Here is a 17,591-nt window from a genome sequence, read left to right as displayed (position 1 = left end):
AAGTGGTCCACCTGAACGTGGTTCTTGACGTTTGACTGCATAGAGTTTTGTTACCTTGAGCCTAAAATTTATTAGCTGATAAATAACGTCAAAAACTTTTTTGGGGGAACTTAATTGAATTCTTTAACACCTTGCGTGTAATAATCCATAGTGAAACATTGCTTTGTTTGGCAGCCACACTCGGAGTGCTCAGACTGCCAGAGGTAGTTGTGTAAAACAGAGCAAAGAAGATGGTAGTTGTCACCACCCCCCGCCAACTTCCAGCTTCATGGCTGAAAATGTTTAGGCTTTCATTGGTGAATTGAACTAAAACTTTGCTGTCTAGAGTTTGTCTTTTATCTAGAAATTCTGAGTTTCCAGTGAGGCTTCCACACTTTTTTTTTCCCCCCCAGTAAAGGAAGAACTTTTCCAAAATGACAGATAATTTTGTTTCAGCATGATTTTATGTACATAGTTACCAAGGTTTTACCTAAGTGTTAACGTCTAAAGAGCTGAAGAGTGCATGAGAAGAATGGATTGGATAAAGGTACTTTTAAGACCTGTTAACTGGTCACTAGGAAGGAAATCAGCATAATTTAGCAGGTATATTTTATTCATAATGGTATCCCTTCAAGATTGAGTGGCATTTAGTCACTGTATTAAGAAAACCCAGTAAATCGAAGTTTTTAACAATTAGACTGACCCCTCCGGAGCCCTACACACAGACACTTGGGTCATGGTAGAACTCTGGAAGTCATGTTGACTGAAGTAGAGAAGGGCTTTGGATGCTGTGTAATGCTAAGTGAATTAATCTGAGAAGACGTTCCCTTCAGGAGAAAATGGGCAGGATTTATCAAGAGAAAATTGCCCATATATTGTTGGAAGAACTGTAATAACAAGCACCTCCAGTTAAAAGGAGGGCATGGATGTTCCCCTTTTTTCCAGGATCATCAGTCTTGCTACTTAAAAGTTATTAGACTTTAAAAATAACTGCAGATTTTTAGAGGAAAGAAATCTGAATTGATTTGAAGATTGCATCTGTAGCTGGAGAAACGACTTACTGACTTAATTATCCTTGCAAGTTATTTTAGTCTGTTGCAAGCAGGTCAAAGGTGTTTTCTAAAAACTCTCTTTGCAGCTGCTTTGAAATCTACCCTGCCATAGACCAGGACGGGTAAAGTAAAGGGGGTGTATAGGAATGCAAAGTAATCTAGTCATAATGACGTTGTAGTACAAGTAGGAGAAAGCCTTTTTAAAAGTATTTTACGCAGTGTTGTGGAAAGATGGCAAGTGATCATTTTACTCTCTGTGATGGAATAATGGAAGATTTCTGTTTCTAAATGAAATCTTGCGACACCCTATTTTCAACCTTGAGAGTTTTTGTTTGGGGAAGATTGGGGATGGGGGTCTCCAGGCTCCTTGGCTTAGGTGGCACAAGAAATGTGCCCTCAGCCTAACATAGGCCACATTGTCTGCTATGATTGCCATTTTAGCAGGTGAATTGAGATTTTCTTTCATAAAGAGTAAGTGTCTTATGTTACTGGTTTTCATCTGATTTTGAAAGAATGTTTTTGCAGTTTTTTGAACTAGTAAAAGTATTCTGCTATGGGGCGTTCAGGCCTTTTCAGTGACAATTCAGGGCTTTTGAGAACAGTTTATTCTCTGAGGAACTCCCTAATAGTTGTTAGAGTATTTCTTTGGGGTCCTATTATTAACTTATAGGTAGTCAAATTGACAAGGAAGGGTAATTTGAGCCTCATCTCACATTCTTTTGCCTAGGGCAAGGCCAGGGTCTCTTACGGAAGAATTATTTAAATTTGTGGAAATTAAAAAAAGGCATGAATTGACTTAAAGGGAACCCATGACAGCACATAAGTTTGTATGTCTCTTAGAAATGTGATTGAAATCTCAGCAGATCCAATTAACACTAGTTTTGCTGCTATAAATAAATGATCAGTAGCAAAATGTGGAACCAATTACCACAGAATGGAGGAAGGGCATTTATGTTTCAATAATTCACATTCACAACAAAATTAAGTCAAATGCAACCCCAAGAAAGCCTTCATATATGGAAAAAAAAATAGGTAAGTTGGGTGGGGTAATAGCTGTTTTTTAATTAAAGAGAAAACACATTGCTCTGATTATTTTTCTATTTAGAAGGCATAATGTACTTATAGCTTTAAATACTCAATTTATCAATTCCTTAAAATAATGGACTTTACTGGGAGTGTTACTTTCTGTGGCCTACCTGTGCCTTCTATTATAAGATTTAGATTAGCTGGGTGGGTAGATTTGCAAATTCAGGAGTGCCAGATTTTTTCTGGTCATTAAAGCTTTACCATGGTTTTAGGTAGATTTCTCAAGAACCAATAATCTAGAACTTCAAAAGTATAGAAATGCCATTTTTTGGTTACCTAGTAAAAATAGGCATCAAAGATTTTTATGGAATTAACAGTCAACTACAGTCAGAACCCCAGTTGATGTAAATTAGTAGAGCAGTCTTGCATAGGAAGGAATTAGAGTAAAGTTTATGCTCTGAAACAAGACTGCCCAGTATTACGTACTAGTTACGTGACTTAGTTTGTATCTGTTTCCCCACCTCTATAGTCAGCACTGCATTACACCCTTCAAAACTGCATGTACTAAGGACTGTATTATGTGTTATTGATCATTATTCCTGTTAAAATGGATTTGGGAAAAATAGGCTTGTGATACAAACTTTGTATTTTCAAGATCCATCGTTTAAGTTATTACCCTAAAATCTGCAACCCCCACCCTCACCAAGTGTGTCATATACTTTGCCTTTTTTACTTTTCTGCTATACCCTCTGACAGGAGTACTATTGGTCAGTGAAAGTGCCAGACACGGTGGAGGATGAAAGCGGCATGGGCTTAAAGAAAGTGCTCAGCTCAGTAGGGTCTGTCTCTAGATCCACTGTTTCAAGTCTTCGGAAAGAAATTGGTAATACTTCATATTTTATTGACTTTATCCAATTATAAAAGTAATGAGTATTTGGTGAAAAGGATGCAAAAATGTAATTTAAAAACCTATGGCTGGAGATAACCACTAGCAGTTTGGTGTATATTCTTCCAGGGTTGTTTTTTGTTTTTGTTTTTGCATTGATTTTATAAAAGTGAGATGATTCTATTCAGCCTTTTGTAACTGACCATTTCCATGTCAAATATTGTTATACTTTTATAAAGACTGTATAGTATGCTTTTCAGCAATTCTAAAATCCATTCCAATTTCAGGCATGTTAAAGTGGTGGTGGTGGGGGGGGACGTTCATCATAGAAATTGATGGAATATTACAGTTTAATTTTCCTGCTCAGAACATAAAGTAATGGTGTGTCCTAAAACTGGTGGAATCAGATTCCATGAAACTGAGTGTTTCATTATATGGATTATGCTATAACCAGGTCTCTACTGAAGGGCATTTAGGCCCCCTCTCCATTTTAATCTATGCTGTGATCAGTCCTTTATAGTGGAATTACTTATCCAACTGCCTCCAGAAAGGAGCCAGCTAACATTCCTGGTTGTGAGCACCAGTTTCTCTGATTAATACTGGCTAATTTTTCCCTTGATTTTGCTAATTTGGTAAGTGAAAAATGGTATTTAACTTTCATTTCTTTGATTACAGGTGATTGTTTCTTTCATGTTTCTTGGGCAGTTACATGTATTGTGAGTTGGTCCAGTCCATTTTTCTTTAGTGTTGGCTTTTATCATACTGATCTCTTAAGGGCACCTAAGTTAGTTATTTTGGGCATATATTGCAAATATTTTTATCTAACTTAGTGTATGTGTTTTGCAAAGTTTATTATTGGAGATTTATTCTCATTTAGGCTGTGATGTAAAGATCTCTTTTCCGTTGACAGCCAATTGATTGTGTATCTTTTATTAGTGGAAAGGAGATCTTTCTGATCTCTAGTTATGCTAGAGAAGTGACTTAAGAGTTCACTTACCAGCCTTTCATAGGGTGGATAATATGAATGTCCAGGAGTCCTTCACATTGGGAAGAGAAAAATGGGGTTCTTTTGGAGGGTTTGAGCTGCAATATTGGAACATCACAACTGTATCAGATGAAGGAAAAAGAGGCTAATGGAGAAAAACCAAGAATCAAACATAAGGGATTGACTAGAATAGAATGTGCCTAGCTTGGCATGCCTTTCACTGGCCTCGGCCTTGGTGAGTTGCAGCTGTGGGCTATTAATGGAAGCTGAGAAATTAGGACAGAATGGAAGGGAAAAGTCAGTAAAGGGAAAGAACTAGATAACACTAGTTAGACTTTATTGCCAAAAAAGAAGACAGAGGCCCAGGAAATACAATCTCCGGCTTCTGAGAAAGAGGGCCCTTTCAAGAGGCAATTTAAGATAAGGATCTCTACACAAGAGTTAGTGTGGAGAGTCCCATGAATCCACTAAGAGTGAACTTGGGACTCCATTTGTAGTATCTAGGTCTCAGAGAATAAGGAATTTGATGTGTTTCAATAGAACAGAGATTTCTGGGTTGACTTTGGGATGTACAGAAGGAGTGAGGATTAAAATCATAGCTAAGTATCCTGAGTAATAAAAACTGGGCATATGAATATTCATGAGCCTCATCTAGTCCTGGTTAAAGGAGGCAACCTGATTCGGTATTTTGACTGCATCTGCAGGATGAGGGGATTGTGAAAACTACTTGGCAAGGGCAGAACAAGGTTACCCGTCCTCTGTTCTTCATGAAAAGAGGATATTTTATGTGGCAGAGTGGAGTAACTAATGCCCAAAGAGGTCTTTAAAATAAGAGCTACTGCTACATGTATTATATAGCAATGTTGTTAGTGACAGTAGGGTAGAGTGTTGGGAATGAAAAACAAATACTCAGTTGTCCCAATAAAGAGGAAGCAGGCACAACTAGACTGGCTTCTGGAACAGAAGGAACAAGTGAAAGCAGTGGCAGGTGATCGTTCTTACTTTTTATTGATAGCCTACTATGAACGAGGCATGGTGCTGGGGAAGCAGATTACCATCATTCCTGCCTTCATGTTATTTACAGTCCAGTAGAGGAAGTAAGTGGTATGGGCATCATGCTTAGGGAAGCATTGAGAGGGTGAGACCTCTGTGGTCTTAGAAGGAGCCTTTAGAGGTCAAGGAAGTCTCTCTTAATTTTTTTTTACTTTTTAGGAAAACAAATGCAGTATCCCCTGGAGACAGGAAAGGGTCTAGGGGGTAATAAGGAGATTGGAGCTGGGTGTTGGGTCCAAGCGGGGAGGGGATGAATGACTTAAGATGGATATCAGGCAATCAAAAGAAAATCAGAGATAGGCAAAGCAGGTATTTCAAGAAGAGAAGTTGGCTCCCATTGTCAAGAGGCGATAAGTTAGCCAGCTTCTGAGGAGGTGGCCTTGTCCTTTACAACCCATTGTAAACAGTCAAACATGGGACACCACATCCTGGGTATAGACAAGTAACACTGAATCTGCTGAGATGCAAGAAACCATGTGCGAGGGTGCTACTTAGCACCTAAATAGAGTAGAATAGAGATGTAAGGAAGGAACTTAAGCTTTTCAAAGAAAGCCTGAGGAAACTAAGTATGTTCGAAGAGCAGGGAGCATAGATAAAGAATTAAACATGAATAAGCAGAGCAAATGTTCATGATTTCAATTTCTAGAGCTCTGAGGGACATCTGGTAAACAAACACTGTCTTGGTGCCAGTGTTTGGGTTGGGGTCAGGGTAGGGGGTAGGCCTGGGGCTTGACAGGGATTTAAGAAGAAGGTTCTTGGACCTTTCATCCTGTTATTTGGGAAGGGCACTACGCATTTTGAAGACTTCCCTACCAGCTTTGCAGAAGGGCCTATAGTGAAGGGATAGAGGCAGTGATGGGGTAGGGGAAGGTGATAAGCCAGGGACCACAGCTTTAAATGAGTAAAACATGTATCATGTTCCAAGTTCTCATGCTGAGGAAAAGAGAAGTATCTTTTAGGCTCAACTTGAGCTGTCTGAGGACCAGCTCAGAGTCTTCCTGAGGAAGGAAAAACAGGATGCCCTGGGGAGAAGGGGATGACACAAGTATAACCTTAATGATTTGGGTCTTAGACCCTGAGACATCCCTGATCCTGAAGGCAACAGCTGCTGCAGCAGAAGGAAGAAGAAACAAGGTGTCAGCCTTTGGCCCACTACTTTCCAAGATACTGGATTGCAGAGAGGGGAAGCTTGGCCCAGGGTCTTAACGGCAGGTTTATGGTAACTTTCCACCATCAAGCTGCTCTTGATTCACTGAAAGAGGGTGAAGATAAAATAAAACAATAGGAAAAAGGTACATTTGTGTAGGCTTTCACAAGGACAGTCATGACCATCGAGGGGGGCGGGGGCTTTTATATTGGTGTTAACCAGGGTCTTCTATGTCTTCATCTGTAAAACTGGGTTGATTTGTTTTGAAAACTCTATAATGCTTACTAGTGTATCCGTCATTTAGATCTGTGCCCTCCAATACAGTAGCTACTAGCCATGTGTGACTAATTACAATTAAAATCCACTTACTCCCTCAGTCCTACTACACACATTGCAAAGTGGTCAGTAGCCAATGTGGTTCATATCTACTGCACTGAACAGTGAAGATATATAAACATTTCTACCTTAGGCCTATTGAATGCTACTGACCTAGGTGTATGACCTGCACGAATAGTCCCCTGGACTATTAGTGATTGCTAGTAAGACCTTTGGTTTCTACTCTACCCTTTTGCTTTACTGGCCAACAGAGCCAAGAAAGTTGCAGGAACCCAGATTGCAGTCTAGGTACACATGGTGTACAGGTGACCATTGGACAACATGAATTTGAACTGTGTGGGTCTATGTAGGTGGATTTTCTTCAGTGAATACAGTACAGTACTATAAATACATTTTCCATATGATTTTCTTAACATTTTCTCTAGCTTTATTGTAAGAATATAGTATATAATACACAAAATATGTTATCAATAAGAGTGGTCACCAGGCCAACAGTTAACTTTCTGGGGAGTAAAACTAATATATATATATATATACTGATTTAAGCCTGTGCCCCTAACCCTCACACTGTTCAAGGGTTAACCATAATCCTAAGGCTCTGGAGAAGGCAAGACGAGGTATCTGGGTTAAGGCCAATTCTCAGTTCCCAAGATTGACCCTGAACTGCTTGTCTGCCCTCTAGTTGCAAACCTGATGGCAGCACCCAGAAGTATTGACCACTGGAGCAGGAGGCTGGGGAGGTGGGACACATTGGGGACTGGGGACACATGGACTTTCCAAGCTTTACCACTTACAGCATGAGGGAGCTGCACCCCATCTTTAACCGATCCAGAGTCAGCTTCTTATCACAGAAGGTGAGCGGGTGAAGGGAACTTGAAGGGAAAACTGAAAGAGAGATGTGCTGAGTCTCTAGTTCTTCCAGAGGGTCAGTTACAGGAACCTCATGTGAAGGGAGATACTGTATGTTGGAGGGTAAGTATCCCTCATGGGTGGGGAGGTAGTCCACTGGAAGGACTGTCAAGGGGTTGGCTAGGTGTCCTGGCTTTGAGTCAGGGCCCCTGCTCCCCAGCATCTTGTACAGATCCACTAGTTGTCCTGTCTCTGCTATAAGAGCTTTTGAAGGTGGTAGGCTTGAGGCACTGTACCCTGTGTCTTCCTCAGAGGTATAGTGACCTTGGACTCCTTGTCCCTTGTCTGGCCAGTTGGGGTGATAGGGATGTCTGAAGACTGGGGTCACTTGATGAAGGACTTCGGTGATGACCAGGGTCTCAGGTTCTTCAGGATTGGGCCAGTCTGTCAGGAGCCTGTCCGAGGCCAGCTGCGTCTTCTCCTGAGAAAGGGGAGGAAGAGGCTCATACAGCTATGTTACGTAAGTAGCCCTTGACAACGGACTTCTCTGGGGTTATGAAAGGCCTCGCAGCCTACGCTGCCCAGTTGGCTCAAGGTGGGACACTGTGGGCCCTTGACTTTGTGACAGGAGTGAAGCAGTTAACATTGTCAGGGAAGAAGACAGACAGGAGCCAAGGACTCCTTAACCCCCCAGCCAGTGAGTGACTCACTACCCAGCTCAACCTTCAACCAGACTGTTTCTGATGGGTCCAACTGCACTAGCTATTTCTCTAGGATAGAGGGCATAGTAGGTTCAAAGGGAAGGCTGGGCTTGCTCCTGTCTGGGGGAAGAGGCAGGGAAGACTCAAAAAGTCACACTGGAGCTGAATCTTGAAAGAGATACTTTCCAAGTAAGGAGGTAATGGGCCAGGAGGACTGGTCTGTTCTGGAACCTGCTAGTTTTTTCTTTTGCCAGGTGAACTGAGGTTTCAGAAATCTGAGGCCATATGATGAAGAGGTTTTTAAGGGATGCTAATGAGTTTGGGCTTTGATTAAAGGTGCAGGGTAAACTGGAAACTGGAGTAACTTGGAAAAATGTTCATTTCTTTTTTCCCCTATGGCTAATTTTGTCTGTTACTTCTCTGCCTTCTCTTTGTCAATATCACATCAGTTACTAGCTCTTCAATGTCCTAATTCTTCCTTTCCCAAATTGTGAATTCCTGAGTCCCAAGTCCAAGCACTTTGTTAACATTTTTCTTTCTAGGCTTTATTGGGCTCTACCTACCCCTCAAAACTATCTTTCACACTGACTGCTTGATCTTTCTAAAGCAGAGTTCCAAAGCCTTCATCAACTCAGACTTAGTATCTGCAGTGAAGCTTCTAGCCCTTAGTGGGGTAGTCAGGTTCCTGCACCTTCTTCTAACTCCCCATGTGTCCATTCAGAAACTACGTCAGGCACACCATCCTGGTCTTTTTAAAACCATTTTTCTCAGTGCCACCCCCACGCTGGTGCTTCCACTGCCAGCTGCTACCCTGCTTTTGTTTGCTGCACCATTTCCTGCTTGATGCCCTTCCTCTCTCATGAAGCCCCTCCTGATTGTTTCCTGCACTGGACTCCTACAACAGCAAAGAAATCACCGTCAGGTTCTTGGCACATGATGTTTTATACTGTCACTTTTTCTTCTTTTTTAACATGCCCATAAACCATCTAAAAACAGGGATCATTCATGCCTTAAGAGAGGAGGAGGAGGACAAAAAATAGCCTTGGGACAGGGGAAACCGTGAGGACTAGTCCCAACTCTGACACTCTACAGCTTGGGCAAATTCCATCAACCTCTCCGGCCTTTGGTTCCCTCATCTGTCAGATGCCAAGTTGTGTTAAGAGTGCTTAGGCCTGGATCGGCCTCTCATGTCCCCTTCTTTCCTTGAGCATGGCATGCATCCAACAAGTGAATGATGGTGCTGTCTCAGGACAGACTTCCGCAAAGGCCACTGACAAGCTAGAGGGTAAGTGTGTGTTTCCTTCTTGGGAGTGTGCTCTTTTCTGATCATTACCCAAAACTGGTAGTGGCACAATGGTCTGGCTTGGTAGATGGCCTTCAGCTCTGGGAAGCAGAGCTGACAAAGCACTGTTAGAGAGACTATATAGGATGCAGAAATGGTTTGTTTTTTTCTTAAGGTGAGGCATTTGCTATGCCTTCTTGAAGGCTTTGACAGTATTGATAGAGCCTGCTCCTCAGAGTTGTACAAAGTAGGCCCTCTGGCTAACAAGACCTGGAACCACTATTCGTTCAGGTACCTCATGGACGTGGTTTAGTTTCTACAAGCTCAAAATGGAGAACGTCCCAGTGATCCCCTTTATGATTTGGCCTTTTCTCTAGAGCTTGAAGACCTGTTATATTTTAGCCACATCTTAAAAAGGAAGGGGGGATCTACGGCCTGGAAACTCAAAAGAATTCTGAGAATTTTGTTGGAGGTGAAAGAACACTGTGTTTCTAGTGTTTGCCTCAGCCTATTACCAGGAGAGCCGTTTGGGTCTTTAACAAAACAGTCCACCCATGTCAGGGGTCAAGTGACATGTGTTCTGAGGCTACCTCAAGGCCATCATCACAGATGCCATGTTTAAGCTAAATTTTATTTTCTAATTTACTGGTTATATTTGCAAAAGATATGTATGCACATAGTTTTGTAAAAAAATTTAAAAGTTTAAATAGACTTTGTAATGAAAATTAAGTGACCCTCTTACCTCCAACCTGCTACCCAAAGGCAACCAACATTATCAGTTTCATATGTAGGCTTCCAGAAATATCCTGTACACAGGCTGCAGTTGTGTGTGTGTGTATATAAAATCTCCTTTTTATACAAATGAGAACCCATTTCAGACAACTGTTACAAACTGTTTTTTTTCACCTTCAAATATCTTAGGGATTTTTAAACATGTAGATCTCTCTCTTTTTTTAGTAGTTGCTTAATATGGATGTACCCACGTTTAATCTGCTCCCTTGGTGGAAGGCTATATTATGCCCAATTTTTTGGCTTCTATTTATAATGCTACAATGAACATACACTATACAACTCTGGACAAATGGATGGCAATTTCTGTTATCTTTTCCCTGTGTTACTGTCCTAACCCTTGTGTGTGTGTCTTAGCATTTCTTCTAGGTTTTTACAGCCTTCATAAGCCCTGCATACGTCTGTTTCTCCTCATGCCCAAGCAGAGGCAAACAGAGACCCTGACGCCAAAGCTACAGGTTTGGAAGCCAGGTGTCCGGGACTGACCCAGAGATGCTTCCCACCATGCTATTTCAGGCTCTTAGGACATGGGACTGTGGAATCTCAGCATTGGAAGAGATCTTGAAGCTCAGCTGATGCAGCTTCTGGTACTTGAATCCTCTCTGACACCAGCAGTAGCATCCTTATCGAGTGCATGCCCATAGGTCGTCACAAGACTGCCACCAAGTGAGAGCCCAGCGTGGGAATACCTTTTCAGTTAGCCTGTTCAGCTCAGAGGTGTTGACTGCTAGAAACATTCCCCTCACCCTATGCTTAAGGATCTTTTAGAGAATATAATGGCAGATAGCACATCCTACTTGTATGTGAATCCAGGATCCACCATTTACTAGCCAACTAGTGTTGGGCAAGTTATTTAGTTCCTCTGTGCCTCAGTTTTCTCATCTGAGAAATGAGGATAACAATAGTACAACCTCATAAAGCTGTTGTATGGATTAGATTTTAATGCATCAAAGAGGTTTTTTTAAAGTGCCTGGCACAGAAAAGCTATATAGCTGTAGATCTACCTCTATATCTATCTATCTACCTATCTATCTATATATGGCTATAGATATACTTCATTTTATCATGCTTGGCTTTATTGCACTTTGTAGATACTGTATTTTTTTTTACAAAGTGAAGGTTTGTGGCAGCCCTGCTTCAAACAAGTCTGCTGGCATCATGTTTCCAACAGCATTTGTTCACTTTGTGTCCCTGTGTCACATTTTGGTAATTCTTGCAACATTTCAAACTCTTTCATTATTATATTTGTTATGGTGATTTATGATCAGTGATTATGACTCACAGAAAGCACAAATGAGGATTAGCAGTTTTTAGTAATAAAGTATTTTTAAATTAAGGTATGTATATTGTGTTTTTAGACAATGCACTGCACACTTAATAGACTGCAGTATAGTATAAACATAACTTTTATGGGAAACCTAAAAATTCTTTTGACTTTATTACAATATTTGCTTTATTGCAGTGGTTCAAAACCAAACCAACAAATCTGAGGTATGCCTGTATATATGTATATATAAACATATGAATATATTATTTAATAATACAATTATATACTATATTATGTATAATTATCATGTATATGACATATAATACATATAATTAAATATATGTCTACATATATAAAAGCTACTGTTGCTATTATTGTTCTTGCTATTGTAACTTAACAGGGCCAAAATCCCTCAATAGTGAAATATGTCAAGTGTGAGTCTTCCTGGGAAGAAAGTGAACCACCTTTGCCTTGTATGACCCACGTGCCTTACATGGCATCTTAATCCTCACACTGGTTTACATGGAAGATACTGTCAATTCCTGTTTTACACAGGGTGAAACTAGGGCTCAGATCATGAGGCAAATTGCCCAAGGGCCATGCACCATAGTAAGTGGCAGAGGTGGGGTTTGCACCCAAACTTTATTTCAAAGGCCCTGACAGCAGTGACTTCAGTTCCCACTGAGCCAGACATGGCTGAAACCTCTCTTCCTGAGCAGGAGCTGGTACCACTGGCTTCTGGCCTGAGAAAGGGTGTGGATGAGAGAATGTGCTGTGTAACTGAGGAGAAGAATCTTGGAGGAGAATGGCTACGAGGTGTGAGGAAAAGTGTGGGGCTGCCAGGGTCCTGGGCAATGGGAAGACTATCGGCATACCGCCTTCCTCCTCTTTGCTCCCCTGAAATGCACAGTCTTGCTGCATATTCAGATGCCTCCAACTCCCAGAACCCCCACCCGAGATCCACCGTGAGCTATTCTCACCTCCTCGGGCTGTGCGGCAGTGCCCTTCTCATCCTTTAGTCTCTCCCATCTGCCAGCCGAGCAGCCTCTCCTTCTTTGAAACCTTTTCCTTACACAATGGAATGACTTACTGGCTTCCTGCCAACCCCAAAATAGTCTGAGCTCTATTTATCTGTTCCATGCTCAGGACAGGAAATGTCACGGTAAAGCTCCAATTCTCTTGAATTTGGATGAGTCAGGCTCTAGTGCTCAGCAAATGGCAAAAATACTTGCTTTTTTATTTCTTTTGAAGTTGTTGAGGTGAGGACGGGAATATAAGGCAGAGAGAGGAGTGAAAAGCAATGGGTCTTTTAGTCTTTTGGTCATAAGCTTCAGAAAATTCCTGTGCATGGGAGTGATGACTCAGTAACCTAGCACAGGGGGCTCCACCTGTCCATAGGAACTAAGCACCTTGTAACTAGAGTGGGAAACTTACATCACTGGAATCCAATCAACTCACCAGTAAGGCTTCATAACCTTACCTCCATGATGGGGTATTTCTTGGCCCAGGTGCTGTTCGCTGGGTCTGGAATTTCTTTACTACACCACTGCGGTCTGAGGGCCAAAAGGAGAACAAATGCCCTATAGATAAAAACAATGACGTCTGGTTAAATGTGCCCATGGTGGCATGGAAGCATTGATTCTTAGTGCACTGATTTCACTGTAGAGGTGGTTCAGGATAGGGATATGCAAGTGAATACAATAAAAACCCTGAAGGAGAAAGAAGATGCATCATGCAAGGCTAGACTCGTTTTCTGAGAAGTCTGGATAGATGATAAGAGTCATGATGCAGCCATTTGGGGTTTACTAAATAAACTGTGAAACTTTTACTCAATGTAATGTTTAGCTGTCCTATCCAGCCATACATTCTATTCCACAAACACTGACTAAACCCCTAATGTGTGATGAGCACATGCCACATACTGGGCATGGAATAGCAAGCAAGAAGAATGGTTCTTATCTGTGGAGAGCTTAATATTTAGTTTAATATTAGTGTAATAACAGGGAAACTATTATGGATAAAGTAAAAAAAAAAAACCTTAAAGAACAAAACAGGATACAAAGGGCATAAGTAGCTTGAACATAACCATGTTTAAAAAAAATAGAGAAATAACCCAAACTGTTAACAGTAGTTGGATTCTTTTTTTTTTTTAAAGACATTTTTTATTTATTTATTTGACAGATAGCACAAGTAGGCAGAGTGGCAGGCAGAGGGAAAGGGAGAAGCAGGCTCTCTGCCGAGCAGGGAGCCCAATGCGGGGCTCGATCCCAGGACCCTGGGATCATGAACTGAGCCGAAGGCAGCCACTTAACCGACTGAGCCACCCAGGCGCCCCAACAGTAGTTGTATTTGATAATCAGAAGAAATATGGGTCTTTTTTTTTTCTTTCTATCATTTCTGGGTTTTTGAAAGTATTTTAAAATGTGTTTATATTACTTTTGTGACATGGAAAGAAAAAAGTCCTAAAAATGTTTCTTATAAATGCATGTGACTTAAATGTTTTATTGTTTAAAAATTCGAAACTAATATGAAACATTTTTGAAGAATTGGCTTTAATAAATTAGCTTTGATGTTTAATAAGAATGGAAAGCTTCCAGGATGTTTAGCCCTTTGAAGCAAGAGATGTGCCCATGTGACTGGTTTTTCTCCAAACAAGTGTGAGCAGATCATGCAGATGAGGACAGTGCCCAAGGGATGGTGGGCCAATAAAGTGGAAGAAAACTGGGTCCCTAATGACTGTGTGGAGCACAGCTGCCAACCAACCTGGATGACTCACCTCAGGACTGTTCTATGGGAGAGAAATAAACTATTTTATTAAAGCCACATATCTGGGGACTTTTTTTTTTTTGAACAAAAAAGCCTTCACCCTGATAATATTTCCCTGAAGATGAATTGTGATCCTGCTTGACTCTATTTGAATTAAACCTTTTCAAAGTCTGCCTAAAGAGAGCTCTGCTTTGAAGTATCTATCACACATGGGAGCTTCAATAAATGTAAAGCCTTTCAGACAAGTTCAATGGCTAGCAGAATGACTTTGAGCTAGTTTTATTTTGACCTCTTAACTTTACACATTTGAAGAAAACTGTGTTGAATAACTCATTAAAAAATTCTCTTTACAAAATACTTGTTTAAAGAAATTGTAGAAAATAGTTAAACAGAACTGTAATCACCTGTTATTCTACCCTCTGATATAGCCACCATTAATATTTTGGTGCATATCTTTGGGGTAAAGTGTGTTAATCACTACTCAATACTCCTTTACCCTCTTCCTTAGGAAGAGGACCTTGATTTACTGGGATGACAATGAGCCCAGATGTAAGACCACAATTTTAAGTCTCCCTTGCCCCACCAAGTTCTGGCCAATGAGGTGTAACCAAAAGTGTCCTGACTTATTCATGTAAAGGCTCCTGCATAGGGAGGTGTGGGCACCTTCCTTCCTTCTGCCTGTAAGTTGTAGAATGCAAGCATGACGGGTGTAGTTCCTGCGGTCATCGGACCATGAAGTGAGCTTGAGGATGGAAGCCCACAGAGGATAGTGGCACAAAAAGACAGAAGGAGTCTAGATCCCTGATGACTACAGAGCTACTACACCAGTCCTTGACCTAAGTATACTTCCTTAACCTGGGTGAGAAACTGTCACCTAGTTTAAGTCCTATAATTGGCTTTTTATGTTATATAGAACCAAATTTAATGCTAGCTGATATATCTTGCATATGGGTATGTGTGTGTGTATGTACTTTTTAAAAAGTGAAAGTATGGGGGCGCCTGGGTGGCTCAGTCGTTAAGCGTCTGCCTTCGGCTCAGGTCATGATCTCAGGGTCCTGGGATCGAGCCCCACATCGGGCTCCCTGCTCCGTGGGAAGCCTGCTTCTCCCTCTCCCACTCCCCCTGCTTGTGTTCCCTCTCTCGCTGTGTCTCTCTGTCAAATTTAAAAAAAAAAAAAAAAAGTGAAAGTATGTAATTCTTTGCAACCTTTTTAACATGTAATATTACAAATATACCATTTAATTTTCTTATACCTCTTTAACGGATATAATATGCCATACAGCATGAGATATAGTATGACGTAGAAATCAATCCCACATCATTGAGCATTTAGGTTGTTTCAAATTGTTCTCCTTTAATGAACAATAATTCAGTGAACATATCTGCCACTAAATATCTGCAGATACTTATGATATAATTAGAGTAAATTTCTACTTAGGAATTGCTAGGTCATAGATAAGTTTTAATTTTTTTCAAAATATTTAGCATATACTGTTGTCCAAGAAAGTTGGATAAATTTAGTCTGCTACCAGCAATGTTTGAGAAAGCCCATTTCTTTGACACATAGTGGCAACAGCTATTATCATTAAAAAAAAAATAAATTTACTGAAATTGGAAAATGTAACCAACTCACTTTTGCCGGAAGTAACGCACTGAGAAAATGCCCACTATGACGACAGCAACGCAAATGCTTGGTGCCACAAACACACTCCAATTGGCTTTACCTGAAAAGTTAGCAAACCTTGTGACTGAGTTACCTGCAATGAACATCTAAAAATACTGTTTCATGAACCCCCTGGCACCTACCCACAGCTACTGGGAAGCTGGGCTCAGGAACAAGGCCAACTTGTTTTTGTCCCTTCAGTTAGGGAGAAGGGGCCCTAAGGGGGTCAGCTCTGTGGTTCTAAGGAAGGGACTCCAGCCCTACAAGGGCTCCTTCCTCTAACAGGGGCAGAAGGAGAAGGGGATGTGGTATACAAAGCACTGGCTGTGAACTGGGAGCCCTGAATTCTAGTCCTGGCTTTGCCACTGACTGCAATCAGTAGACTGATCTATATTCTTGATCTATAAAAGGTGAATGATGACGTCTACCTTGCAGGTTGCTGTGAAGATTAGAGATGGTGCATATAAAGCACATGGTGCTTTTTCTGAACATAAGCAGCCCTTGAGAAATGGTATTACTGATTTTACTAAGCTATTGGAAAAGCCTTCTGTCTAACTAGGGTCTTTGAAATTGTTTTGATTCCTTGCTATGAATATGTATTTTGCTGTGTGTCAGCATTCTTCATTACGTCATCCAGTTATTGAGTATTAATGCATCAGGCCCTCTTAGGTGCTAGGATGCTGACTAGGACATGGGCTCTCCTGCCTTAAGTCATGAATCTAGTCCAGGAGACAGATGTGTAAACATGTAAACAAACCATGATGCCATGGGGTATAAAAAAAAAAAAAAAAAGGCATGTACAAGACAGTGTAGCAGGGATCAGCATGGGAAATGACATCAAGGGCAGCTCAGGTTGTTCTCCCAAAGGCACGATGTGAAAAGTGACAGATTTGAAGGATGGAGTGAGCAAAGCAGACAAGTTAGGGAAGCAGACTAGACAGAACCAGGCAAAGGCATGGGAAGAGCAAACAGTGCGGCACTTTCGGGCAACTACAGGTAGTCTGGTCTTGCTTTCAAGTATAAATGATGAGCATGTGGCAGAGGATGAAGCTAGACGGGTGAACAGGAGCAGCAGATCATGCAGGGCTTGGGAATGGAGCAGTTTGAATTCCGGCTTGAAGGCCCTTGGGGAACTACTGATGGGTGCCACAGGAGGTGGAATATCAGCATGGAGCAGGGTGTCTTGCAGAAAGATTCTTCTGATGGAGTGCAGGAGAGGGGGAGGGGGGGGGGGGGGTGGGGGGGGGGGGAGGGAGGGTGAGCAGGGAGGGACTAGAGGCCACAGACCTGCCAGCCCTGAGAGAGGTGTGTCACCAGGGCTGAAAGAGGGAGTTGACACAGGCAGCTTTGCTACTCCCCCCCCGACCCACCCACCCAGAATCTGCATGATCTGACATTTCTTTAGCATCTGCTGTCCTTCCTGGGCAGATGGGACAAGTCTGGAGTACCACAAGTAGAAAGATGCTGAGTCGTTAATCCAATTAATTGCTCAAAAGTTAGCTTTCATGGGAGTACTAGGAGATGGGGTTTCAGCTTTCCCAGTGGAGAAGTACCTGGCATAGAACAACAAAGTCCTGAATGATTAACTTGATACCCCATGTTGCAAAGCAAAACAGCTTGTTTCATGCTTGGACCAGATGCAGACAGGTGCTACCAAAGAGAACAGCACAATTTAGCCTGCGGAGGGAGGCCCATGTTAGCTAGGTCACTTCTTTATATACTCCAATTTAACTGAAGTCACTAAAATCTGAGTTTGAATTGTAGTTCGGCCACTTGCCACTTCTATGACTTTGGGTAATCTTTCTGTACC

The 17,591-nt window shown here is 41.5% G+C and overlaps 1 protein-coding gene across 3 annotated transcripts in view; it reads right to left on the bottom strand.

Moving 5' to 3' along the window:
* Positions 1-6,883: 6,883 nt before the first annotated feature.
* IL12RB2 (interleukin 12 receptor subunit beta 2) overlaps positions 6,884-17,591 on the bottom strand; it is a 68,203-nt gene continuing 57,495 nt past the window's right edge. For 2 of the 3 annotated variants that reach the window (XM_021679977.1, XM_021679979.1), the window contains 3 exons: positions 15,752-15,842; positions 12,833-12,932; positions 7,182-7,794 (listed from right to left, as the gene is read on the bottom strand). In XM_021679977.1, coding sequence (XP_021535652.1) covers positions 7,255-7,794; positions 12,833-12,932; positions 15,752-15,842 — 731 coding nt within the window. In that variant the 3' untranslated portion in view covers positions 7,182-7,254. Of the gene's footprint in view, positions 7,795-12,832; positions 12,933-15,751; positions 15,843-17,591 lie in introns of all 3 variants that reach the window. The other variant, XM_021679978.2, reaches the window with a different exon arrangement.

This window comes from Neomonachus schauinslandi, chromosome 4 (genome assembly GCF_002201575.2).
Source record: "Neomonachus schauinslandi chromosome 4, ASM220157v2, whole genome shotgun sequence".
NCBI classification, from domain to species: domain Eukaryota; kingdom Metazoa; phylum Chordata; class Mammalia; order Carnivora; family Phocidae; genus Neomonachus; species Neomonachus schauinslandi.
The sequence above is the reverse complement of the archived record's forward strand: the minus strand, read 5'-3'. Positions and strand labels throughout refer to the sequence as shown.